Consider the following 26,080-nt stretch of genomic DNA (forward strand, 5'->3'; position numbering starts at 1 on the left):
ATAAGTCCTCCAGGGGAGGAACGTGTCAGCTGACGTGGGCGTGGAGAGGAAGCTATTAGCTCAGTCTTCTAGTGACTTCAGTCCTTTGTGGAAGTAGGCGGGGTGTACGTAAATAAGAATGAAGTCTACCTGAGGGAATCACAGCCCCATTCCTAGGGGGGTGTTTCCGATGCGGTAGTGCGTGCTGAATAACGGAGCTCCAAGCCGCGTACTGAAAGCTCTCCTCAAAGAGCTCGGTTAACCCCAAAGCACATTTTCTGTCTCATCATTTTTTTTTCTTTTGCCCAAACTGATCATCTAAAATACGATTGTGGGGGCGCCTGGGTGGCTCAGTCAGTTAAGCATCTGCCTTCGGCTTCGGTCATGATCCCAGAATCCTGGGATCGAGCCCCATGTCGGGCTCCCTGCTCAGCGGGGAGTCTGCCTCTCCCTCTCCCTCTGCCCCTCCCCCCCACTCGTGCTCTCTCTCTTGCCCCCCCCAAATAAATAAATCTTAAAAACACTAAGATTGTGGACCGCTTGTTGAGGAAAAGAACCTCACCCCAAAGTCAGGGAGGGTGGGGCAAGGATCTTTGTACAACAGCCTGGAATAATCCCCTTGCAGACCTGCCTCCAAGATAAATGCTAGTGTTTCGTCTAACGTTAGTTGCATGTATTTATTGAACCTTGCCAACTTCCAAAAAGTTGGGAGGCCACTCCCAGTAAAAGAATAGGGCATGACAGAGTCGCTTACAGCCCAGGAGCCCAGGGCTGACATGGAGCCCACAGACGCCCCTGAAAGCCCGCACAAAGCGTGGTCACTGAGATAGAACACCAGCTCCTAGCCTCTCGGCTGCCCTGGCAAAGCGAACTACACAAAGCTTCCCACAGAGCAGAGGCACAAAGCAGGCTGGTCTATCCAGAAAAGCAACCTCTTCGCTAGCACAAAACTCCTCAGTGACATTTAGCCCAAGAAACTTTCTGGAAGGAACATGACAACAGGTCGTTCTCAGTCGTGATGAAATGCTGAGACGCACTTTCTACGAGAGCTTTCTATATTTACCTTTAACAAAAAGCAGAATGGGTCAGGTTATCTGGGAAGGCATTCGGCAAGGAACTAAAGTAATACGATTTCACGCTGCTGCTGTCTGATCCCAGACCAGGGGAAGGAGCAGCGCTCGGAGAACGCAGAGGTGCCCCGGCGGCCCACCACGGGCCCCAGACCACCAGCATCTCAGCAGAGCTGAGGAGCGGACAACTGACATGGTGACACACTGCCCCCCATAGCCAGCCTGACCTGTGACACAAGACTTACCCAGCAAGGCACTGAGGAATGTCTGCCTCAAATGACAAAGTGGGTTTTGGCATAATTGATACAGAACTGTTCTCACGGGGTGCACTGGGAAGAGCCAGGGCTTTGAAGCCAAGGATAGACTTGGGTCTGGGCCCCAGCTCTGTCATTTACGGGCTGTGTTGCCAAGAGGAAGTCACTCATTTGTCACCACTCCTGTTTCCTCATCTGGGCACTGGATCGAACAACACGTACCTACAAGGCGGTTGGTGTTCTCGCAAAGGCAGCGGTCACGATCGTAGATACGAAGGCCTTGCGGAGTAGGACGGGAAGACGCACACAGCAGCAGAACAGGGAAGTTACGTATCTCCTGCCCGGTTCCCAGTTCATCACAGAGTGTCGTCACATGCGTTAGGGAGAAGGTTAAAAAAACGGGGTGGGGGGCAGGCTATGGCCCCGCTGTCAACAGTTAGGATCAGCGGTTGTCCTGGCCAGACTTCATTCGTTCCTGCACCATCCGGGGTTTAGATACAGGCTGTGCAGGTCGACACCAGGATCTACAGTTGGCCCCGGAGGCCTGCCCCGCTTTGGGATTTGGGGAGACACCCGCCCGGCACGGGTGATGAGAAGGCTGGCGCTGCGTTGTGAAGACATTCAAAATGTTTTGAGAAATCACAGGCTCTGAAAGGCGAGAGGCTGGGAGGCTAGCCAGCACAGGCCAGCAAGGCTGCCCACGGAAGGGAGAGGACTGGGCCGAGACTGGCAGGTGCCGAGGGAGGGACCAGGGACGCAGGGCAGCTGAACGTCCCAGTGGGACCTCGCCTGGCAAGCCCTCTTCCCGTCTTCCCTGTCCTCCCCTGAAGTGAGGAGGCCAGCGGCGGGCTCCCGTTCCTGAGTCGCCTCTGGCCTGGAGCAAACCCTTCCAACCTCTGGGCCTCAGTTTCTTCTGCGGTGAGCCGAGATGAGTAATATCGGCCTCACGGGGTGGTTTTGTTAATTGAGTGAAGTGGAGCGTGTGAGCGGCTTCACACACACTAAAGAAAAACCCAGATACTGTTTTTATTGGAATACTCGCAAGTCTGAAAGTAGAAGCATCTTCTCAACCTTCTTGAGTCAAGAGGACTGAATTCAGTGCTGCCCAGAAATACGCCGTGGCATCGGCTTGAGCTTGGGCAGCTGGCAATCTGTCCTTGTCTCCCTTGCCCTCAATCCTCAGTTCCTCCATGTTCTGCACCATCTGAGGTCTCTGGCTAAACAGCGCCAGAGCGGGGTGCCACCAAGTAAGTGCTCCCGGCTTCTCTTTTTTTCTCAGCCTGCGTCCTGAGCGGCTGTGGGAATGTGCTGCCACCTGGTGGTCACCGCTGAGCATAGCGCCCCAGCAGAGACTCGGAAATAAGCCGAAGCTCGTGCCCAGAAGCCTTTGCCCTGCCAACTCTTGTAGTTTGAACATCTCCTTGCTTTCTGGGTGCCTACAACCTGGAAAAAATTTAGAGTTAGCTGAACCCTTCTCTGGACTCTCCATTAGGGCCTGGAGGCCTTCTGACACACGTGGTGTCAGTGGGGGTCCGGAGGGTGGGGCGTTTAACCCAGGAGTTCCCCTTTGCTGAGCAGGATTTCCTGTTGCTCCGAGTGAAGGAACCTTGAACTCTCCCTTCCCCCTTGCCCTGGCTCAGAGTGCGTCTCCTGAACTCCGGCTGGAGGCCTCAGGCGTCCCTAGCTCCTTGGCCGAACCCATGTGGCCCAAGTCAGTGGGCCCTCGTAGGAGGCCGCCTGGGGACAGTGGCTCCAGCTCAGCCCCTGGAGGGAGGCTTCCGGAGGGCCCAGCGGCCTCCTCCTGGGCTGAGAGCAGGGAAAGGAGGGGTGCCGGGAGAGGCCACCTTCTTGGCCATCTCTCTCCTTCTAAGCCTCTGCGGCTGCCTAGCAAGCATGAAGCTCTATAAAAATATAGAGCTTTGGGGAAGTGGTGATGGGGCCAAAAGGAAGTGACCAAACTGATTTTGTGCAACTCTGCTGGCCGCTGCGCAGGCAGTGGGAGCGAGCCCCAGGCAGAAGCCACCACCTCCGGCCTGCCCAACATCCTGTCTCAGCAGCTGCCTGGACCACTTCTAAGTCTCCAAAGGCTTTTTCTCCCCCCCCCCACCCCGCCCCCCGCCCCGGGCTGCTGCTTCCATAGCATCTTGCTGCTGGTGCGGGATGGTGGCTGGGGCTTTTCAGGCTTGTCCGAGAAGCTGCAAAGGAGCCGATGAAGGGCTCTCTGGCCAGCCTGTCACCCCAAGGGAAACCCAAGGGAAAGGCGGCCTCCCTGTGGCTGAGCTGTGTCCAGGTGTGTCAGGCCCAGGACTCCAGACGCTTTCCTGGTGGATCCGCTTGACAGATCGTCCCTGATCCTTGTCTCCTCCATGGAGTCCAGGTTCTTTTAGTAAAACTGAAACAGACACAACCCTTCTTGTAGATGGGGAAATTCCTTGAGCCACGTCTCACTGATAATTTATTATTAAAAAACCCTATTTTTGGCACTCTGGTCCAATGAAAGATTTTCTTTCTGTCCCAGAGCTCCCCTTGGGGCCCCACCAAGTGGCCTGCTGGTTCTTCCTCCTCTTCGTGAATCAGAGCAGGTGCCAGACCTACAAGGTACTTGGGCTCTCTTCCCACAGTCTTGGTCACCTCTTTCTTTTCCAGGTGTGAGGTGAGAACATCCTATTGATAATATGGCAACATCCAGTCCAGGGACGCCTTGTCCTTGTGAAAGCTTCCCACGGTTGTTCACTTGCGCATTCATTTACTGAAGCCAGGAGCCCGAGTGTGAATGCCCGCTCTGCCACTTCCTAACTGTGCAACCCCGGGGCAAATGACGTCACCTTTCTAAGGCTTCGTTTGCTCCGCAGTGATTATCATATCTATTTCATCAGAGAGCGCTGAACAAGACCATGAGAGTAAAATGCTCTGCACTCGAGATGGTATAAAGCAGGTCTCAGCTAATTTATTGGTGTTCTGTGCCCAGTGCCAAGCTGATGCCCTCTGGTTCACTGAGGTGCTTTTGTAGTCATTCATTTACCAAAAACATACTTGAGCACCTGCCATCTGCCAGGCATTGTGGGGGGGCTAGAAATGAAAAGTGGAGGTCCCTATGCTTTGGGAGCTTGCAAGATAACAGGGGAGGGAAGCTTATAAACACAGCACGGGGAGGGGATGTCTGGGAAGTTTTCTTCAGGGTCCCGTTTGAGAACAGTCTTGAAGGAAAAGTGCTTGCATTCTAGGTGGATGCGGGGAGAAGGGCTTTCTGAGCCGGGTGCACAGGGGAAAGGAAGTGAAAGCGTGGTAGTGCTTGTGGTTGCAGGGGGGAGGGGGATCCAGGCACCGGGAGGCTGCAGAGGCTGGGAGACCCCAACCTCGAAGGGTCTCCTATGCCATTCCAGGGACGCTGCACTTGGTCCTGAGGGCTACACGGAGGCTGTGAGGGGACTTGCATCTGGGGATGACTTGGGGGGCTGAGGCGGTCTCTCCGTGAGAGATGAGGGAAGTTACCCCAGAGCAGCTGTGGCATGTGTGTGTGTGTGGGGGGGGTAAGCAAGATGACCATCTGCCCTGGTCGCTCTGTCTTCTTTTCCAGGCTGCCTTCTGGTGCTCCACCTGGAGGGAACAGTTGGCTCAGGGTGCAACCCTAGGCCAAAACGCTAAGGAACTGTGGAAACGTCTCCCTCATCCCTCCAATCACCTTTCTGAACAGGGCTGGGTTGAGGCCTTCGTTGTTCATGGAAAAGAAATTTCCAAAGAATTCCCGAATGGGAAGATGGGGCTAGGTCAGGTGTCCCAAGTGTGGCCCCTGCCTCTCCTTTTCCCCCTGGATTATTCTCTCACTGGCAACCTACACCGACCACACTTATCTCTGGTGCTGGGTCACAAAGCCCAGCAGTCCAGTCCTTCCCCAACGCCTCGGTCCACTTGCCATGGCCGGATCCACGTCTCAGGCTCTTTCCTGGCCTCTGCCACCTTACCCCTCACCCAGCTTCTGGCCCATAACCATGCAGGGCCCCATCCCTCTCTCTAAGTGTGGAAACTGTCCGTCATCTGACCAGCTCTCAAACACAAAGCAAAGCTGTGAGGCAGACCTGGGGCAGCCAAGCTCCCCCCCCCCGCCCCCCAGGAAACCACTCCATTGCTGTCCATTCACCCCAACCGGGCAACATGACTCGTCCCTACACCACACAGTATCTCTCTCACATTGGGCTGTTTGGTGCTACCCGGTGACATGGGGCTGGCGGGGAGGGTACACCAAGACTCAACGACTGCTTAAGGGAGACTTCTTTCGGTAGCACTCAGCCTCCTAGAAATGGCTCTCTGTGACTTCCTTCTCCAAAGCAGAGATAAAGAAAGCAGTTGCAGTAGAAACTTCGATGAGAAGCCACGCTGAAGGCTGGCAAAACTTCTCAAGCTCCCAGGGCGCAGGGATGCGGGCGTAGTTAACCCTGGAAAAGTCGGAGTGGTGGAGATGCTGTTGGGGACGGGCTGCCCCTTCACGTCTGGGGGTGGGGGGTTGGCCCAGGAAGAAGCGGCAAGTCTGGAAGGCATGAGCAAGGGATTCAGGCTTGGGCCAACTGGGGATGAGGTGGGGGAGCAGAGGGTGATGTGGAAGCCGCAGCCCGTGGCATCTCACCGATGCCCTGGTGAGAACGTGAACAGCACTGCTGAGAGCGTTGAACAGTAGTTTTGGCTGTACGTAGATTGGTTGAAGGCAAATCTTAGAAACCCTTCAATTCACGGTGTGGGCTCAGGTCCACACATCCCTTTCTCTAAATCAACGCTTTGGGCAGGACTGAGACACACCTGAACTCCATGGATCTTAAATAACCAATTGCATCTAAATGTCTGGTTGTCCAGAAGTTGTAGACCAGGTGAGCAACTTCCAGGAAAGCAATTTGGTTCCTCTTTTCCTGCAGGTGGGGGTGGGAGGGTATGCCACGTGACAATGTGCGCCTGTGGCCCTTGCCCTCCTTTCTGCCTGGCCAGTCATCCTGTTGTCCTGCTGTTCCTCAAAGAGGTTTGTCACCGGATGGGTTGCTGGGGTGAGGGCATGTGAGACGTTGGTGGGTGTGCAGGCCGACGAACGGAAATGTAGAGTCAGCGGATACGCTTTTGGGAGGTGCGGAGTTTTTTGCCCTTGTAAGCAGGGGATCTTAGCGTGCAAAAGTGGGGTCCCAGCTGTGCCTGGCCCAGAGTCAACTGCCACTCAACTCTCAGGGTTTGCTGCTTTGCACTGTCTCAGTCTGTTCAGGCTGCTGTTAACAGAATACCAAAGACTGGGTGGCTTATAAGCCATAGAGATTCTCAGTTCTGGCGGCTGGGAAGCCCAAGTTCAAGGTGTCGGCAAATTTGGTGTCTGGCGAGAGCTGGCTCCTTGGTTCATGAATGGCAGGAGGGGTGAAGAAGCTGTGTGGGGTGTCTCTTATGAGACATGAATCCCACGCAGGATGGCTCCATCCTCATGACCCAGTCATCTCCCAAAGATCCCACCGCCTAATATTGTCACTTTGAGGCTCAGATCTCAACCTATAAATTTGGGGAGGGGGCCACAAACACGCAGTCCGTACCATGCACTGAGAACCCAGAAATTCTGGCTAAGGCTGCCACCAGAATCTATTTCTTGTTCCCCTGTGGCTCCTATTTGCCTCTTTGTCCCAGGATCTTTCTGCCAAGCTAGCAGCAAGCCAGAATATTCTAGTCAGTGCTTCTATGGCTCTCTCATGCAGCGCCGCACTCCCATCCCATCCAGTCCCCGAGTGAAAGAGTTGTGAGCCTTCTCCATGCCGCTCACCCCCTCCTCTGCTCTTTCCATCTTCTTGCTGAGTGTTCCTGGTCTATGCTTCCTCTTGGCCCATCTCACTTCCTGAAACACCCCTGAAGAGGGTTGCTTATCTCGATGGAGCTCGAGTGGCCCTCTGGGGGCAGGAGGCAGAGGCCTTGAGCGTGCCTGTCTGGGGAACTAAGAGAAGCGGCACTTTCAGATTCAACCCACACAGAACTATCCTCCACGCTTCTGGGAGCCCCGGGATGTGTGGCCCACAGAGGGGCAGAAAGTGATTGCCCCCGGATGGGCTCTGTCTAGGAAAAGCGGGGGTCTCCAAGGGAGTGTCCCACCAGAGAAGAGAAGGAATGAGCCACTGTTGCTGCTGCACCTGGACCCCTAGCGAGATGCCTGGCGCGAGCTAGGCTCACTGGACCACACGGATCCTGTCAGCACGCCTTCCCTCGGGAGGCTCCTTGGGGAGAGCAAGATGGCCGTCAATAGCACTGCCCTGTTGTTGGCCAACGTGACCTACATCACCGTGGAGATTCTCATCGGGCTCTGCGCCATAGTGGGCAACGTGCTGGTCATCTGGGTGGTCAAGCTGAACCCCAGCCTGCAGACCACCACCTTCTATTTCATCGTCTCCCTGGCCCTGGCTGACATCGCCGTTGGGGTGCTGGTCATGCCTTTGGCCATCGTCATCAGCCTGGGCATCACCATCCACTTTTATAACTGCCTGTTCATGACCTGCCTGCTACTGATTTTCACTCACGCTTCCATCATGTCCCTGCTGGCCATTGCCGTGGACCGGTACCTGCGGGTCAAGCTCACGGTCAGGTAAGAGGGGGCAGGGTGGGGCAGTGGGGGCAGTGCCTGGGACGTGGGGCTTCTTCAGTGGAAACAAATCCAATCCGGCCTCTGAGCTTGGAAGAGGGCACTAAGTTTCTTTTCACCATTTGGTGTGTGAGGGGCTTAACAACGCTGAGCTGGGACTGGGGGACAGAGGAACGCTCAGTCCCTCTCCCCTGACTCGGGGGGGGGGGTGTGCTAAGGCCCCTGAGGCAGCTAAAGATGATGAAAGTTTGATGCCTTTCTTTCTTTCTTTCTTTCTTTCTTTCTTTCTTTCTTTCTTTCTTTCTTTCATTTTTTGATTAGTGTCTCTAGCTTAATGCATCTTTAATTAATAAAAAATGTTCTTGAGTTTTAGAAATGATAGAAACCTATCAGATAAAATAAGGAGCAGACAGAGAGGAGTAGGAGGAGATAAATAAATGGACGGGTCCTGTTCTTTGCAGATGTAGGTTATTTTAAAGTTATTTTTAACTTTGCTTCCTCTTCCAAGTTGAGAAGAGGACCAAAAAAAAGTTCTCCACTGCAGAAAGTAGTAACAACCTTTTGTGTGATGATGTGAACAGAACAGACTGCCAAACAGAGACATCTCATTCCCCAGGTGTCCGGAATGGCAAACAGCTTGCACTCCCTCTCTCTCGTCTTGGGGAAGAGACGTGGGGAGGGAGCTGCAAACAAGCTTTTGATAGTAAAAAGCCCAGGCTCAAACTCAGATCTTGAGATCTGAGCTGGGGCAAGTGACTTCTGCTGCTTTGGTTCCTCGTCTTTGCACAGAAGTTAAGATACTCTGAACTTGGACTTACGTCATTTCCATTTTACCTCTGCCACTTCTAGCTCGTACGGGTTACCTGCCTGTTTCTTTTTTTTCCACCTATAAAGTGGGGACAATAATCGCCGCTTCCTCATCCATTTCCATAGTCCACTTCCAAGGTCTACACTCACTCCATGGCAGCTCTAACTACTGTTACCCTCACCGGTCACCAGCAAGGAAATGGAGATTCTTGTAAAACTAGCTTCAGTTTGTCGGGAGACGTAACTGAGATAAAGTCTCCCGAGTGCACAGTCAGCACGTAAGGAAATCAGTTTCCCTCTTGGAGTCTGTGTAGGATGTTGTCAGGAAGGATGGCGGAAGGAGGGACGGTGCCTCTCGTTGGACGAGTCGTTTGAGGTCCTGGAAACACTTCAGTGTGCCCTGCACGCCTTCACAGACCCGTGTCACTCGAACACCAAGTGTGGACGCCAGAGCAGATGGAGAAGCAGGGGCAGAGCATGGGTGGGGAGGGCGGTGCGGGAGAGGCTCAGGCTAATTCCCAGCTTGCAGCCCAGCAGCCAAAGAGACCAGGGAGAGCACGGCTGGAAACGTACTTTGAGACCATCGTGGGTAGGCGATCCCAAGAGACTTAGAAAGAAAACTCTTACTTTCCACGAATCGAAGAATTCTTGGGCTGGCAATGGAGCTGTGCACGCGGCAACGTATTTCTAATCCATTCTATATCATATTTCTTTTAAAAGTCCCCCAGTTTGCTGGAATGCCAGCTCTCTCTCCCTCCCCATCGCCCCACTCCTTCCTGTAGCGAGTCCTAAATGAACTCACCCGTTCTCTTCCGTTCGCACAGATACAGGAGGGTCACCACTCAAAGAAGAATATGGTTGGCCCTGGGCCTTTGCTGGCTGGTGTCGTTCCTGGTGGGACTGACGCCTATGTTTGGCTGGAACATGAAACTGACCTCAGAGCACCACAGAAACGTCACCTTCCTCTCCTGTCAGTTCCGCTCCGTCATGAGGATGGACTACATGGTCTACTTCAGCTTCTTCACCTGGATTTTAATCCCCCTAATTGTCATGTGCGCCATCTATCTCGACATATTCTACGTCATCCGGAACAAACTCAATCAGAACTTTCCGGGCTCCAAAGACACAGGTGCATTTTACGGCCGGGAGTTCAAGACGGCCAAGTCTCTGTTTCTGGTTCTCTTCCTGTTCGCTTTGTCCTGGCTGCCCTTGTCCATCATCAACTGTGTCACCTACTTCCACGGGGAGGTGCCTCAGATTTTTCTGTACGTGGGCATCCTGCTGTCCCATGCTAACTCCATGATGAACCCGATCGTCTATGCTTATAAAATAAAGAAGTTCAAGGAGACCTATCTCTTGATTCTCAAAACCTGTGTGGTCTGCCAGTCCTCTGATTCCCTGGACCCGAGCACGGATCAGACTTCTGAGTAGTTATCCGGGAAAGGTGACTCTTGACCGCATTGACCTTCAGATTCAGCATGAGTAAACACTTGAGGACCTATCCACCTGAGCCAGGGGCTTTCGCGTCCTTAATTCCTTCTCCTGAGGTGGGGAGCATTCGACTGGCTGCCTCCAGTTGCACCTCCCCTCACGCCCGTTCCTATAATCCAGTTGTTTTCTTGTCTCTCTTCTTTGATTCAATGTTCTGGATGCCTGACGTGAGGGGAATGTTCTACTGTTACTACCGCCTGTGTTCCTCCTCCCCAAACAGGAGGGGAAGTCACGGAGTCTGAAGGATGCCTTGTTGACTTAACTGATGAAAGGTCCTAATCCCGCTGGACATGGGTGTGGTGGGGACTCAGTTCCACTCCGTTGTGGAACCAAGCAGAGAAACCGCACCAGCCGACACCGGGGGTGATGGCAGGAACAGAGTGTCGCAAAGGGGGACTGAACCTGCCGAGTTCACCTGTAACTGCATTTGAGTAAATAAAAGATGACCGCTAACCGTCGCGTAGCTCTTTGCTGAGGGTCAGGGTCACTTGGGGCTCGCAGACCCAGTTGGCTGCTCTTGGCACGCAAGCTGCTTGCCACCAGGAAGCATGCCGTGTTCACCTGTTTGATCTCTGGGCCCCTCACCCTTGCCCTAGAACACCCTGCTCCTTTCTCCTGGGCTGATCGGGGCATTTGCCAACTTGACGAGTCAATTGTTAGAGAAGGATCCAAAGAGGCAGAAAAGAGACACGGGATGGCTATTATTTCTAGAGTGCTTTCTGTGTGCTAAGCACTTTCCAGACATGATCTCTTCTGATCCTTCCAATCTCTGAGGTGGGTGCCACCATTATTGTCCTGTCCATTTTGCAGAAGGAAAACGGAGGCCCAGAGAGGTTAAGCAACTTGTCTATAGTCACACAGTTAATGAGTAGTGTAAAGCCAGGATTTACACTCAGCCCTGCCTTTTGGGAGAACCCAAGCTCCTCATCACCTATTTTCAGGCACGAAGAGGGACTCGTAACTTTTCCAAAGTCCAAACTCTCAAGTTCACCTAATGAACGATTAGCAAATGCATGGATACGTGCACGGTTTGTATGCTCGAGGGCTGCTGGATTTTCGGAGGGGGGCGGTTTGCCTTGGCTACTATCATAGCTGTCTCATTCATCCGGACACCAGGCGAACAGAGTCCTAGTCACATCCTTCCAGCATTGGTGTGGCTGTGGAGATTCAAGGCGACATCTCTGGTTTGGTCTATCCAGATTTGTGCTGTGGCCCCTCTCCCAACAATGAATATATGACCCTGATGAGAGCAGCAAGCTGGGGATTTCAATTAAACCACTTCAAGAGGATAAGTGTAATTGAGATTTTTTTTTTAAATTAATTCTTAGGTGGTTCTGAAAGTTTATCTTGACTGCAATCTTTGGCCAGAGCCCGATAACCATATTTATCTAGTTCGCATTTCATTTCTGTAAAGGTCTTCACTTCTCCCCCGTCACCCCAGGAAGAATGAATACTGTCTGGGAAGTCTAAAGACTTACGTCTTCTTTGCTCCTAATGCCAAATTGAGTTGGTCGCCGACCCACGCACTTCCCAGCACCGCTCACAACCGTGTCTTAAAGGCGAGTGACTAGGACCTGTTTCCATTGTCCCTGGAAGTGTGGGAGGTTACCTTCGTCTCATCAGCCTCCCCTTCAACATTTGGAGATCTTTGTTCCCTAAAAATCCAAGCGCCGCCCCCAAAACCACAATTTTTTTCCCTTAATGGCACCTTCTTGTTTGATTTAAGGCTCCCTCCCCTGGCCCCGCCAAATTAATTTTTGTGCTTAGTTAGAATGCCCTTCAGAACGATGCCCTGGGTTTGCTGGGGGGCTTCCGGTGGCCGTGGTGCCTGCTTCTGCCCACAAGCCACCTTTGCCCTGTTGGATCCTTGAGGGAAGTGCTGGTTAGTTTTCGCTTCCAAACAGAGGCACTTGACAGTTTACAAACAATCTCTAGCAGTTGCTGTAGCAACACTTAGCACCTGCTCTTTGGGGAAACTTGCCTTAAAGGGACCACTTCCCTCAGAACAAAGCAGCAGTCTGTCCTGTGTCATTTGGTGTCATAAGGTGAACTGTGGTCTCTGATTGCAGAAAAAACTCCCCCCCCTTTTCTTTTTTCCTCCTATTCTCCCCCTTCTCTCACTCTTTCTTTCTGAGGGCCACTGCTTAGCAAACCCACTGGGGGTTTGCAGGGAGTTGTATTGTTTTTTGGGTTTTTAAAAAAATGTTTTGTTTCGGTTAAATGGGAACATCCTGAGCCAAGATGTCCCACCAGCCCCGAAAGAGCCCTTAAAGTGAGAATGCCTTTCGGAGTCAACTCAAGAAAGCTGAATTAAGGTAGATGTTGAGTAGCTGGCTTTATATACCCATTTTTTTTTAAATCAAGTCAACTGTGGGTAAATGAAGACCAAGTGAGGCCCAGCAAAGGCTACCCCCAAGTTTGCGATAGAAAGAGAGAGTCCGTCAGGGCCCCTCGCATTCTGGCAGAGACTCCAAGGCAGGCAGCGGAGGGGGCCAGCGCTCTGGTGGCCACAGGGGGGCTTCGCTGGGCGCTGGTGGGAGGCTGGGGGCTGGGGGGCTGGGGGAAGCTGTGGGCGGGCTCATACAAATGGGTCATTCTGCGTGATTGGTTAGGAGAGCTCTTCGGCTTTCTCTGGTTGGCCCCAAGATGGAAGCGGGACCAATATTTGGGAAGCTGTCAGTTATTACCAGCTACTTGGGTTGATTGTCACAGGGATTATCATTTGGTGTTCCAGACCTTGGCTGGAGATCATGGTCTGATTCCCTAAAAATCTGACTGCTAGCAGGCTGGCTTCCCTGGCCAGTTACTATAGATAAGACGCTGGTTTCCTGGGCCAGAAATTCTGTCCAGAGGTCTATTTTTATAGGTGGTCTGGCCATTGTCCATGGGTACATTCAGTTTTTTACAACCACAGGCACATTTTCTAGAGACATTCTGCCCTTAGAGGCCATAGTGGGTATGGTGGGAATGGGAAAGGAGCTGCCCGTGGCCCTGACCGCTCGGATGACATAGCGTATGTCACATCCCCTTGTGACGTCTAACATCTCCAAGCTTTCGCCGTGTTGTTACTGCTGTAGAAGGATGAGTAGTATCATGGAAGACTTAGCATCAGGTCATCGTGGCTGGACTAGCTGTTGTGAACTCCGGCAACTTCCTAAAACCGAACCTCGTCATACCTGAGTGTCGTTTTGTTTTTTGTTTTCTACTATTTATGATGGAGAACTTCAGGCACACAAAAGTGAAGAGGCAAGAATAATGACCCCTCGGGTATCTGTTCTGCTGCTTTAGTGATGATCAACTTACAGCCAATGTTGTTCCATTTATGTCCCTTCCCACCTGCCCCACCCTGATTTGTCTTGAAATTTTGGACATCAAATTATTTCGTGTGCAAACATTTCGGTTTTTCTTTATGAAAGGTACTTTTTAAATGATAGATTGGCTTATTGTCATTACTCACTCATCTTCTTAAGTTATACATCGAAGGAGTGAAAATTAATTCCTCCCTGACAAGGCAGCGACAGAACAAAGAGCACCAAGAAATACTCGGAAGGCTGGTAGACACGTGGTTCATACTTTGTAACTCTGGGCCTCTCATTTGCTTTAGAATGTTACCTCTTCATGGCTTGGGCACTTTACTGATATCTGCGCCCAGTGCATTTCTCCTTCGGTTGCTGCTTCTTTGGTTTCATGGCGCTATCTCTGAGCCATCCCAAGTGTCCATTTGGCTGTAGCTTTCTCAGAGAGAAGGACTGATTTTTAAAAATAACAACCACAATATCCATCTGAATTATCAATTGCTATGTACTTTTTATTGATTTTTCTTTTTTTTAAAAGATTTTATTTATTTACTTTTTTATCTGAGAGAGAGCAAGTGAGGAGAGGGAGAGGGACAAGTAGACTTTGCACCAAGTATGGAGTCCCAGCACTCTGAGACCATGACCCCAGCCGAAATCAAGAGCCAGGTGCCCCACCGACTGAGCCACCCAGGCGCCCCCATTTTTATTGATTTTCTTGATCACACAGGCCAGCCCTGATTCAGTTTAGGAGGGAACTGCCCAACGGCATGAGTGCCAAGAGCCATCTTTGAAGCTGGTTATTTTTACTTATTTTATAATTAAAAAAAAAAAAAGAACTCATAATTCCACCAGTCTTTAAAAAAAGATTTTATTTATTTATTTTAGAGAGAGCAAGAGTAGGAGCAGAGGGTGGGGAGGGGGGGGGAAAGAATCTCAAGCAGACTCTGCCCTGAGTGTGGAGCCCAACTCGGGGCTCGATCTCATGACCCTGAGATCACGCATGACCTGAGCTGAAACCAAGAGTCGGATGCTCAACCGACTGAGCCATCCAGACGCCCCTTAGGGACTGGTTCTCGACAATGTCATTATCATATCTGGAAAAAAAGTAATAATTTCTTAACGTCATCAACTATCTAGCCACTGTCTAGACCTTCAGTCAGGATCCAAATATGTTCCATGTATTGCAATTTGTCGTTATTTCTCCTAAGTTCTTTTTAATCAATAGATTCCTCCTTCCTGCCTTCCCCCTCTTTTTTCCCCCCCATCTTGCGGTTTATTTGTTGAACTCACAGAGGTTTGATGAGGAGTCAATGAAGCAATGTAGGTAACACGCTTACTACCGCGCAGGTAAAACAGGCACGTGCAGGAGGCGCACCGCTGGCCCGCGTGCTGACCGCCCGGGAAAGAGGGAGAGGCCCCCTCCCCCACGAGAGGATGGTGCTGAACAGCCTGGACCCTCAACCACGCGTGGCTCTCGATGGGAAGGGCTAGCTCTGGGGGGTGATGAGTAGTGATCAGCCAAAATTCACCTGAGGGGTGGTTCTGTAATTCAAACTTTCAAAATCAGTGGTCAAGCCAGGAGTCCCAATAGGAACCAAGAGAAGCTTCTCTCGCTACGTGGACAGATGTCCTTAATTTGTCCCAGCTCTGCCCGGGGAAGCTCTCAAGAGGTTTGGACGCGGCAGCCCTGGCTCTTGACATCCAAACACCCACCTGCTCCTAACAGCTTCACGCTTCGCCCCCGACCCCATTCCCTGGGGGAAGCTTCGGTGTCTACTTGGGAGTTGGGGAAGTCAGCACTCTCACCTGGTCCATTGGCAGGACAGGCACAGTTGCACCCCTGGCTGTGTGCCAGCACGGGTGTATGTGCCTGTGCTCTTCTAAGTGGGTACAAGGCTCTGTTGTACCAGGGTGCATTTATCAAGGAGGGGAATCTCCACTGCTGTTTTGGGGGTGCCAGGAAGCCCACAATTTTTTCAGTTGTCTATATTGTTATCAAATAAGTTTATTTCCACAAATGGCATCCCTCGGATGAGGTACGCTTGTGCAGTGCACAACCTGGATAGCTATACCTAGAAGCACTGCTTGGATTGACTGGTTGTTTCCTTTGCCCTGGTCTCTGCAAACAGGATAAAGCCAACTGGAGCTCAAACATCTCGGTTCCCCTTAAACAGATCCGGGATTCCTGAGACCCCTGGGCATGGCTTGTGATTGCAGTTGAAGGTTGCTCACTGCCATCCAGTCATGGGGTTCTTCATTCTGCTCTTCCTGACTGTCTTTTCAGGTAAGATATAGGGAAGGAACATTTCCAGCCTCCAAACTTCCCAAACACCCTGCATTTCCTTGCATTTCCTTCTCCTGTCCTACTAGGAATGCCGGCTCAGTTGCTCGAACCACTCACTGCAGGAGTGGGATAGGGAAATAAAAGGAGGAGACAAAAGATCCTGTTCAAATTCATCCTTGTTCTTAGGTCTGGTAAGAGGGTAGTGAGGGGAGAAAAAAAAATTTGAAAAGAGGGTTGCGAGGAATTTGAAAGCCTCAGCTAAAATGTGGGCTCTGTACTCTCTCAGCGTAAGTTCCCCTTCCCTCCCCCTTCCCTCCCCCAAAGGGTTTGTGCAGATGGACAGGGCCAGAACTTTCTGCTGTCTGCCTGTGCCTGAGCCCAGAGTGAGACCCCAGGGGACTGGCCTGGTGACCTTGCCGGCTGCTGTGCCTCTCCCTGGGTCAGCGCCAGGCCTGTAGACCGAGCATCACCCCATCTTCCTTGTGGGGCTGATCGGAGAACAAAATATGAAGTCATATCCATTCATATGAGGCAGCATCTGCGGGGACTTAGCCCACCTCTGGAAGGCTGACACAGTGGGGCCCCTGCTGCCCCCTCTCTGTGATTTGTCCAGATACTTCCTCAGCCACAGTCAAGGGGGACATGGTGTGCACGACTTCCTCACTACGCAATTTCCTGAGATGGTGGAGCTGCCCCTTCAGGCCTTGTACAGAGGAGACGGAAGGTTCTTAGCTTTTCAGAGCAGAACCTGACTCCCTTTGTTCTCAGCCCTGTGCAGCCAGCAGAAGCGTCCGAACCGTCTCATTTTTGAGGGCGCCTCAGTGGCTCAGGGGGGCTAGGGGCAGAGGCTCTGCTCGCAGTAAGCCTCGGGCTCTTCAAGCCCCGCCAGGCAGTGGTGAGAGGCCGCCTGTCTTGGCGCGGAGGGGGTTCGTCAGGCCAGGGCACGAGCCTGGGCCGGGCTTGCTGTAGTAGCGGGTGAGGCCTGCTGGGACCCACACCACAGACTGGCTGGCTTGAACGACAGAGACTTCCCTCTTCGCATTTCCCGAGGCTGCAAGTCCAAGATCAAGGAGTGAGCGGGTTTGGTTTCTGCCGAGGCCTCTCTCCTTGGCCTTTTGGCTGTGTCCTCACACGACGGTCCCTCCGCCTGTCGTCTGTATCCTAAGCTCCTTTTTCATACGGACACCAGTCAGGAGGCATTCGGACCCTTTCTAATGACTCCATTGTAGCTTGATTACCTCTTTAAAGGCTCGGTCCCCAAATACAGTCACATTCTGAGCTACTGGAGGCTAACACCTCAACAAATGAATTTTAGGGGGACCCTATGTGGCCCCTTAATAGTCGCTCACCCCAAACAGGCAAAATAAAAAAATCAGATTCTTGTGCTTTCACTGATTTTTCTCCAGGATGGCAGGAGCTGGGACACATTTAAAGAAACAAGGGCACGCGGGTGTGTGTGTGTGTGTGTGAGTGAGTACACGCGCGCACGTGCCCATGTGTGTGTTCACAGATGCCATGGTTGTGGACGAGAAGGTCAAGGCAAGCTCTGCGCTGGCCACGGCTTCCGCCACCTGCAGCTACAGCGCCCACTGCAAGGACCACCCCAAATACTGGTGCCGGGGCTACTTCCGGGACTACTGCACCGTCATTGCCGTCATGCCCAACAGCACCGACCGCGTGGCCCTGAGGGACACGGGAAGACAGCTCATCGTCACCGTGTCCTGCCTGACCAAGGAGGACGCGGGCTGGTACTGCTGCGGCGTCCGGCGGGCCTTTGCCAGGGACGACATGGATTCCACAGAGTTGGTTGTGACTGACCACAGAGGAGGCCTCGCTCGTGATTTTTGGTCTGGGAAAGGTAAGGAGCCTGTCAGCGGTCCAGTCAGGGGCGACCCACAGTGGCACGTGTTCGTGGGTGTGGCAAAGGCTCACTGAGGCCCGGGAGCACCAAGTCAGGCTCCCCCTAGGTTCTTTGGGGTAACCTGGTCTCTCCTTCCCTCCAAAGTTGGGTGGTTGCTGATGAACTTGGAATTCGGGGAAGAGGAGGGCGTGCGGGCTCCAGGGTACTCCTGGAACCTTCCTTCCCTCACAGCAGTCTGGCTCATGGGGTTTGGGAGAGGCTTGTGGCAGGGAACAGTTGGGGGGGCTTTGTGTCGCTGGCCGGGAAAGGCTCTGAGGTTGTTGCTACCCGTCTCCAGCCTTGTAGGTCTAGAATCTTGAAGATGCATGTCTCGAGAGGTGAGGGAGGCTATAAAAATGATCCAGGAGGCTCTAAAAAAAGGCCCATGTGCAAGAAAATGAGCACACTCGGAAACTGGGACGAAGATCGTGGCCAAACGGGTCAGGAGTGCAGTTTACACCCAGATGCTGCTGGGCGGGTGTAGGTTAGACGGGAGCCTGCAGGGGGAGGTCTGGCTAAGCCGGTCAACTGCTCCTTTGGGCCAGGGCTGAGTTCTCCAGATGCTCACCGGAAGTCTTCTGTCAAATGCCCCAAACCTCATTTTATGTCAGAAAGCCTCTGTCTCAGGCAAAGGGCTCACGGAAAGCGCTAGCCTTTCTCTTTTTTTCCCTCTGTGGTTTCTCGGTTGTTTCCATTTCTAGAAGGGGTGTCTTTCTATCATAATCCAGAGCACAACGCTGGTAGGAAAACAAACCGAGAACTTAAGGGAAGCTGCAAGAAGCCTCCCGGGGCTGGAAAAAGAGCCTTACTCACACTTGAGCAACTAGTAACTTGATTAGCAGGCGTCTTATTGAACGGGTGACATCCTCACACCTGGCGTGTTTCTACTGTATCGTTTTAGGCTTGGGATGAAAGAGGTCCCACCTGAATGTGCTCCTTGTGTAAGGCCCCCTCCCCCAATAGATGCGCCAGAGAAGGCAATGTGGGTGGCCATGGCGGAGCGTCTCCCACTGGGTTTCCGTGGCTGTCAGGAGCACAGTGTGGCAGTGATGTCACCTATTGGCTCGTTCCTTAAGGATTGGACTAGCCCTCCAGTGCCTCTGGTGTCCCCTCCCATAACCTTCAGCCTGGGACTCTCTAACCATGGGCCACTCCTGGTCCCCACAGGGCTTTTGTGCAAGCCTGCCTCCAGGTGCATGGACCCCAGTGACAGCGGGTATGGCTTGGCCAGCAGAGTGTGGGCTGGATTTCAGCCCCGACTTGTTCCCTCCGCCTCCTGCCCTGTGCAGGGCACGCTTATGCGCTGCGCCTGCTGCCTCGGCTTGGCCCAGCCTTTGTTCGGAACACTCATTCTCTGAGGGTTGAGGGAATGACAGCCAGACACGCAGAGACGCAGAAGGCAAGGGCAGGCCTGGGGACAGGCTCACTGGACCCTCAGCAAATCCTTTCTGATGCAGACCTCTCAGGCAACGAGACCAGAAGCTGCAGGGCTTCCAGAGTGGTCCACAAGGCCGATCGTTCCAGGTGAGGGCCAGCCGGCTTTGGGGGGGTGAGGCGGGCAAGGGTGACACTGTGTGGCAATCGATTTGCACCTGCTGCTTTTCAGTGGCATGTTGCTGCTTCTCCGCCTCGACTTCGGATCTTCAATGTGACCATGTGGTTTCTCTCAGAAGAATATAGTTGAGGACTCTTGGATGCATGAAGCAAAAGTGCCCTCTCATTATTTTAATTAAAAAGGAAGATCACAGGGTGCCTGGGTTGCTCCGTCGGTTAAGTGTCTGCCTTTGGCTCAGGTCATGATCCTGGGGTCCTGCTCAGTGTGGAGCTTGCTTCTCCCTCTCCTGCTCCCCCTGCTTGTGCTCTCTCGCTCTCTCTCTGTCAAGTAAATAAATAAAATCTTTTAAAAAATAAAAATCAAATCAAAAGGAAGATCCGGCTTAAGGAGCGAGCAGAGTCTCACACGTGAAGGGTGGGGCATGGCATCCTCAGAAACGGTCCGGTGTATCTTTGGGACTTCTCAGTCTCTGATCTGCTGCTCTCATGTGTGTTTGCTGCCTCTCTCTCTGCACTGCCCTTTTCTGTTGCATTTTGGCCACTTCTAGCTCCTGAGCTTGTGTCTGCTGTGTTCAAGAGACCAGCCACTCTGGGCACTGGACCTTGCTACTCCGAGTTTGTGTTAGTCTCTGAGGAAGGGGCTCGGCCCCGCTTGGTCTGCCCACCTGCCCAGGTCCAATCAGGCTGGGGCTGGGGGACAGGAGCACTCTGAAGGGGCGTGGTGGCCACGAGCTACTGGGACTGGTTGGGGGCGGGGGGTGGGGCGGATCCCAGGAAAGGGAATCCTGAACAGAGAACCAAATTCGAGCGACATGAAGTCCGTCTGTCTGTGACTCCTTCCAGGGTGTCCATTCTCGTCATCTGCATACTCATCACAGGTTTGGGGATCATCTCCATAATCAGTCATTTGTCCAAAAGAAGGAGAAGTCAAAGGCACAGAAGGTGTAAGTTGCCACTTGGGGGTGGGGATTAAGGAGAATGAAAGGGCCAAGGAGTAGCTTTCAAATGAGTGACGGTGACCCTCGTCTTGTTGCCTGGACCCATGGAGGCCAAAGCAGCCAGCCCATGGGCTGGGGGAGTTTCTGCTTCATGGTGACCAAGGCCCCATGAGAGGTGACAGAGAGGGCATGGTGGCCTTGGTAAGTGGGAGTGTGTGTAGACTAGGGAGGAGGGAGGCCTTGGGACAACCACACCGCAGGTCCCCGTGTGTGGAGGGCCACTTGCCTCCCCAGCACACAAACTTTGGAGGTAGACTTACTCTTAGCTTGAAACTTCTTGTTCACCTGGAGGGACTGTCAAAGGACCTCTGGGGCCCCTGGGAGGGCAGACATAGAAAAGTTTCCTTGAGAAGGGCCAGGAGTGGAAGAGGACAGGCCCACGGGCCTCACCCCTGGTCTTCAGCCAGCGGAGGAAGGCCCTTACGCTTTGTGCTTTCTTCTGCCCTTGGGTGATTACAGGTAAAATCTTCGCTAGAAGCCAGAAAACCAGTCAAGCTTCTTCTATGATCCCCATACATCTGGTAAGGTCTCTCCTTGGCTCTTCCTGGGCCCTGGGCCCCACAGTTACCTGATCTTTAGGGATCCCCCTTTCTAAATAGAGAATAGGAAGTTTGTTCAGCAGGGTCTATGTGGATCTGCCCACCTCTCCTTTTTCTCTCTCTCTCTTTTTAATATTTGTTCAGCTTTCCTTTGGGGCAGCATCAGAGAAACCAAAATCCTCAAGACCACCATGTGGTGGTTCTGCTAACCTCTCAAGAGGACACGAGGTAGAAGGAGCACCACATACAAGCGCCTGTTTGGCCACTAGGGCTTTTTATTTTTTTTCTTTTTATGCTCAGTAGCCGCAGAAGTCCATTGGGCAACAGGGACACTGTAGACATAGTTAAGAGCAGACTCCCACTGCCTCTGGGTCTGGAAGTGCAGAGGAACAACATTTCAGAGAATGAGAGAAAACACACACACACATACACACACACCCCTGGCTGCACCTGCTACTGAAACACAGGGTAGAGCCGGAAGAATCTGGAATTCAAAGCTAGGGCTGCCAGGCGTCATACTCTCCCTGTGATAATTTGGCCTTATGGCAGAGCAGAAGCCCTAAGAAATCAAAGCCGCGGATCCCTTTTGTCCTCTATGAGCTTCGGGGACCAGTGGAGGTGGGGAATGTGGACAAAACAACATCTTTCTCAGTTGTGCCCAAGACCCCTCCCTTTGGGACCCAATTGTACTGTAGGTGTTGGCAAAAAACCATTGTCACTTCTTTAAGGCACGATCTTGGGTAACTTCTCACTCCTCTGGGCCTGTTTTCTTCTTTATAGATTGAGGACCCCAATGTCATACTCCCCAGGAGTTTTTATTCATACATTCACTCTTCTTTCAATGCGCAAGGACCGTGCTAGATGCTGGAGATACAAAGGCGAGCAAAAGAAATGGCATCTGTCCTCACAGCACGTATAATGTAGAGTGGGAGGGAGACAAACCATCACACAGATGAAAAATTGTCAGCTAGCATAAGTGCTCTCTAGGGAAGGCACAAGGTGTCGTGGAAGTTGAGGCAAGGGAATCCAACCCCATTCCTTTTGAGCAAGGAGTTGTGCGACCCGGGTTAGCCCTGGCCTGCTTCCTCATGCTCAGGCAATTGAAACGTGGCAGCTGGAGTCAAAGACCCTTCTGGCTCTGACGTTCCTGGAGTCTGCAGGGGTCCAGTGGCATTAAATCACCGAAGCGTGCTGACAGGTGAATGCCAGCCCCATGTGCCAAGCTTCCCTACTGACCGACCAATGAGCTTTCAAGTAATGACAGCTGATTTCCGCCCAGAAAACAAACTGTGGTCTTTAGTCCCCATAAAGAGACCAGGAGAGAGTTTGCCACTTCTACTGCAGAAACGCGCGGCGGAGGTGGGCAACGGATCTCAACTCGATTTCCTGTTTCTGTTCCCTGCAAAGCAGACAAGTCACTGAAGCCCTCCGCGTGTGTCCTAACTCCACAGAAAATGGCTCAGCCTGAACAGATGTGACTGAAGACTTCTTTTATTTAGTTTATAAATTAAGTGATGTTTTAATAGAGTCGTCAGGAAAACCAGCCCGCACATCGTGGGGACCGATGGTGATCTCGCAGGTGTTCTGCGGGACCCTCTGACTTGCCAGCGACCACTTGCCGCTGGCTGAGAACAGCCGTCGTGAGTGAGGAAGAGGGGCAGAATCTGGCTCAGGGGGCCAGGAGATCCCTTGTGTGTTCTCGGTTTGCCAATAAATTCCCGATTGGTGTGGAATGGACTCTCAGGTACCACTAACTTCTCCTGGGATACCCCTGGAAATGTGTTTTCAGAAAAGTTTCAAGTACAATGTCACAGTATTTATTTCTGCATTGGTATTACCGGCTGTCCTACCAAAGGAAGGGATATAGGCCACGCCAGCAGGGCTCAGGTATTCTTGGTGAAAAGATTGTCCTCTATGGGGCACTGTCCCCAGACTGAATGGATGCCGCCCTGGATCAGTGAGAAACCAAGGTGTGGTGAGTGAACTATTCAGTTAAGTCAGGAAGCACAAATCAGGACGGAGGGAGGCATCAGCAGCTGTGGGTGCAAGGGAGGCTGTACTGTCCGAAAATGCCAGAACTCCCACCTGCGTGTCTGCACCTTCTCTCCCCATGTGAATTCTTCCCTGCTATTTCAGAGACTTCCCAGGGGCTCCCCCTCACTGCCTCTGCTGCCCTCACAAAAACCCTGCTCTTCTGGGGTCTTGTAACAAGGGTGCTGGCTAGTCCCAGCACTCAGGATGCTTGGTGGCCCTGGGGTGAGTGCAGGGCCAGGGCAGGGAGATTGGCTCTTTTTTTTTTTTTTTTAAGATTTTATTTATTTATTTGACAGAGAGAGACACAGCCAGCGAGAGAGGGGACACAAGCAGGGGCAGAGGGAGAGGAAGAAGCAGGCTCCCAGCGGAGCAGGGAGCCCGATGCGGGGCTCGATACCAGGACCCTGGGATCACGCCCTGAGCCGAAGGCAGACGCTTAACGACTGAGCCACCCAGGCGCCCTGAGGTTGGCTCCTGACACGATTCCGCACTTGCTCTGCACGTTTTGGTCTAAGCTCTCACGGCGTCTTTCACGAGCACGGTCCCTTCAGTTTCCACCCTAACCCCTCCATCGGTGGGGAACCTGAAGCTACTGAGCAGCCTGATGGGAAGAGGTGGGGGTGAGGAGACCATCCCATTCCTACCATCTCCCTGTTTCCTGCGGCCAGTCCCCCTCCCTCCCGGAGTCTCCGATTCAAGAACATCAAAAGTGCTGCATTTTTTTTTCTCCGCCACTAAACAACTGAAGTCCCTCCTCTATGGCCACGTATTGAAGCACAAGCCCACCGGTTCTGCAAATAGCAATCCGGTCTGGGCTCCGTGAGGCCACGCTCCTGCCCAAGGCAAGAGAGCCGGCGTCAGTCTTCCACGACACATGAAGACACCTATAGTAGTTGTGCCAGATTTATACTTATGTACCTGGAGAATCATTTCCCCTGAGAATCCTACAGGTTTGTTCTGATTCCACGAACCAGCGTTCTAGAGCCTTTTCTTCTTCCCTTCCCTGGCAAAGACCTTTTAAATCTCTGGTCAACTATTTAACTGCTCATTTCATCCTCCAGCAAGACTAGGTGCACACCGGTTTTCATGGTAGGGAGTCAAAATCCAAAACTTTGTAAGCATAGGGCCCTGCTGTTAAAAACAGGAAGCTTCAAGAAAACAGAGGGAAGATCAATTAAGCTGATATTTCATGTCTAAGGGGGCGGTCCTAGGACAATGCTTAGTCCTCTTGGAACCGTTGAACAAATACTGGCTCTCAACTGGAAAGCTGACGTGCCTTCTAGCCTGGAGGTCAGTCCTATCGTCCGCTGTCAGCCCAGAGTCTGGGAACAGGTGACAGCTAGAGAGGCCCCCCTGAGGCACTTCCCCCGGCCATCGACAGAAGAGCCCCTGCTACCCTCCTGGGGGTGGCCACTCTGCTGTGCTGGGGCCTCTTCACAAGTCCCCAAACTGTCTTTCTCCTTGGCCTGTTCGTTCCCCCACTGGGCCCACCCTTCCGCCGTCTTCTCAACATCCAGCTGTCACAAGCAATCTGGGTCAGGTCACCTGACTTTCCCTTGCAAGTTCCTCTGCCACTCGGCCTGCTCTGGGTGGGGCAGCTTGGTGTGGAGGCCCGATGCAAGGGATGGGAAGTCAGGGGACTGGATGGAAGTGTGGCTCTGCCGCTTCCCCGCTGGGAGGCATTGGCTGCATTATTTGATCTCTCGGGACCTGAATTTCCCTACCTCCGTTCTTAAACATCCTACCTGATGTACTGTCTAAGAGCAATTTGTGGTGGCCGCTTTCCCCCCACTCCCGCTTCCTTCGCGATAGACTGAGATCCATTAAGGTGACACTGCTCGGGGAAGCCCCATCAGAGCAGGAGTGACCCGTCCGATGGGAGTCCACGGGTCAGGCTCCGGGTGAACCCGCTCTGCCCTTCCTCTTCCTTTTTCAACCTTCTGCTTGCAGAAGTTTGGAAGTGCACATGGTCTTCTGCAACTCCCGGATGCAGCCGAGCCACGGGTTCGGATGTGGGGTGGGGGAGGGATGGCCCGCAGCCGCACACATGCCACGCAGCCACACACGCCACGCTCTCCAGGGCTCACTGTGCAGCAAAGGCGGTCCTTTGTTCGCTCTCTGCTGAGGCCTCTTCTCAGCTGGCTCAGAATTCAGGTGGGGATGGGAGCACCAGCTATCGGGTGCCCTGAAGATCCTCAACGAGGAAAGTGAAGAACTTCAAAAGGTACAAAAAAGCTTTTAAGGGAAAAGACCTCCTCCCATCCCTGCCCCTCAGTCCCTCAGGTATCAAGCTCCCTGCCCAGGGGCAATCACTGAGCCCAGTTAACGGTGCTTTCTTTCAGAGACAGAATATGTACAAATACAGGTGCGCACACGTGCAGGCAGACACACGCACACACTCTCTCTCTCTCTCTCCTGGACGTGAACAGAGCAGTCAGAATTCTGTTCCGCAGTCCGCACCTTACGTTTAACGTAACTTGGAGGTCTTTGTTTCCTGGAACATAGCGCAGCTTCCCTCTGTCTAATGGCTACGTTGCACTCCATTAGCCAGTCCCCTCTCGAGAGGCACTGAGACTTTTCTTGATCTTTCCCTGTTTCAGAGTTGAGCATCGTGGAAAAACGGGCAAACTCTGGAGCCGGCCTACCTGGGTGTGAGCCCAGCGCCGCGACTTCCTAGCAGCGTGAACTCGGGCGCGTCACTCAGCCCCTCTGTGTCTCCCTTTCTCTTCTAAAATGGGAATAAAAACTGTAACCTTGTGTTTCGTGAGGCTCCCACGAACACATGCCCAGCACTTGGAATATGCTTGGAGTATAACGAGCCCCGCTAAGCTTTATGCAGTTTGGCGAACGCGACAATTTAAACCGTGCACAGGTGACTTTCCCCAGGATGCATTCACAGTGATAAGATTTAAAACCTGGTCAGTTTTTGCCAAACGGCCTGTCATAGCTATTGTAGGTGCGTCTTGGTTCCCTGCAGTCCTGCGCGAGCGGTTTGTTAGCAAACTTTTTGAACGTTGTTCATCTCGTTGATGGAAAACATCTAATTGTAGTTTTAATCATGATTTCTCTTATTACGAGTAAACTTGAGTATCTCCTTATATGTTTAAAAGCCATTTATATTTCCTTTTCTGTGACTAACCTAGACTCATCCTTTGTGCTTTTTTTTTTTTCCTACTGAGTTGCTGATTTTTTCTCTACTGACTTACAGGAGCTCTGAGTATATTAAGAAAATTAGCCCTTTGGCTATGAGAGGCTTTGCAAATATTTTCCAGGCTTGGCATTTTGAAT

The 26,080-nt window shown here is 52.4% G+C and overlaps 1 protein-coding gene across 1 annotated transcript; it reads left to right on the forward strand.

The window, feature by feature from the left end:
- The first annotated feature begins 7,140 nt into the window (after positions 1 to 7,140).
- LOC103675216 (adenosine receptor A3) lies at positions 7,141 to 22,686 on the forward strand. The gene is made up of 8 exons (XM_040626722.1): positions 7,141 to 7,892; positions 9,521 to 10,123; positions 16,381 to 16,450; positions 16,500 to 16,662; positions 17,278 to 17,625; positions 19,125 to 19,191; positions 20,065 to 20,165; positions 22,166 to 22,686. The coding sequence occupies exons 1-8, from the start codon at positions 7,543 to 7,545 to the stop codon at positions 22,234 to 22,236; spliced, it is 1,773 nt and encodes a 590-aa protein (XP_040482656.1). The 5' UTR covers positions 7,141 to 7,542; the 3' UTR covers positions 22,237 to 22,686.
- Positions 22,687 to 26,080: the final 3,394 nt, after the last annotated feature.

Source organism: Ursus maritimus, unplaced genomic scaffold (genome assembly GCF_017311325.1).
Source record: "Ursus maritimus isolate PB19 unplaced genomic scaffold, ASM1731132v1 scaffold_12, whole genome shotgun sequence".
Taxonomy (NCBI): domain Eukaryota; kingdom Metazoa; phylum Chordata; class Mammalia; order Carnivora; family Ursidae; genus Ursus; species Ursus maritimus.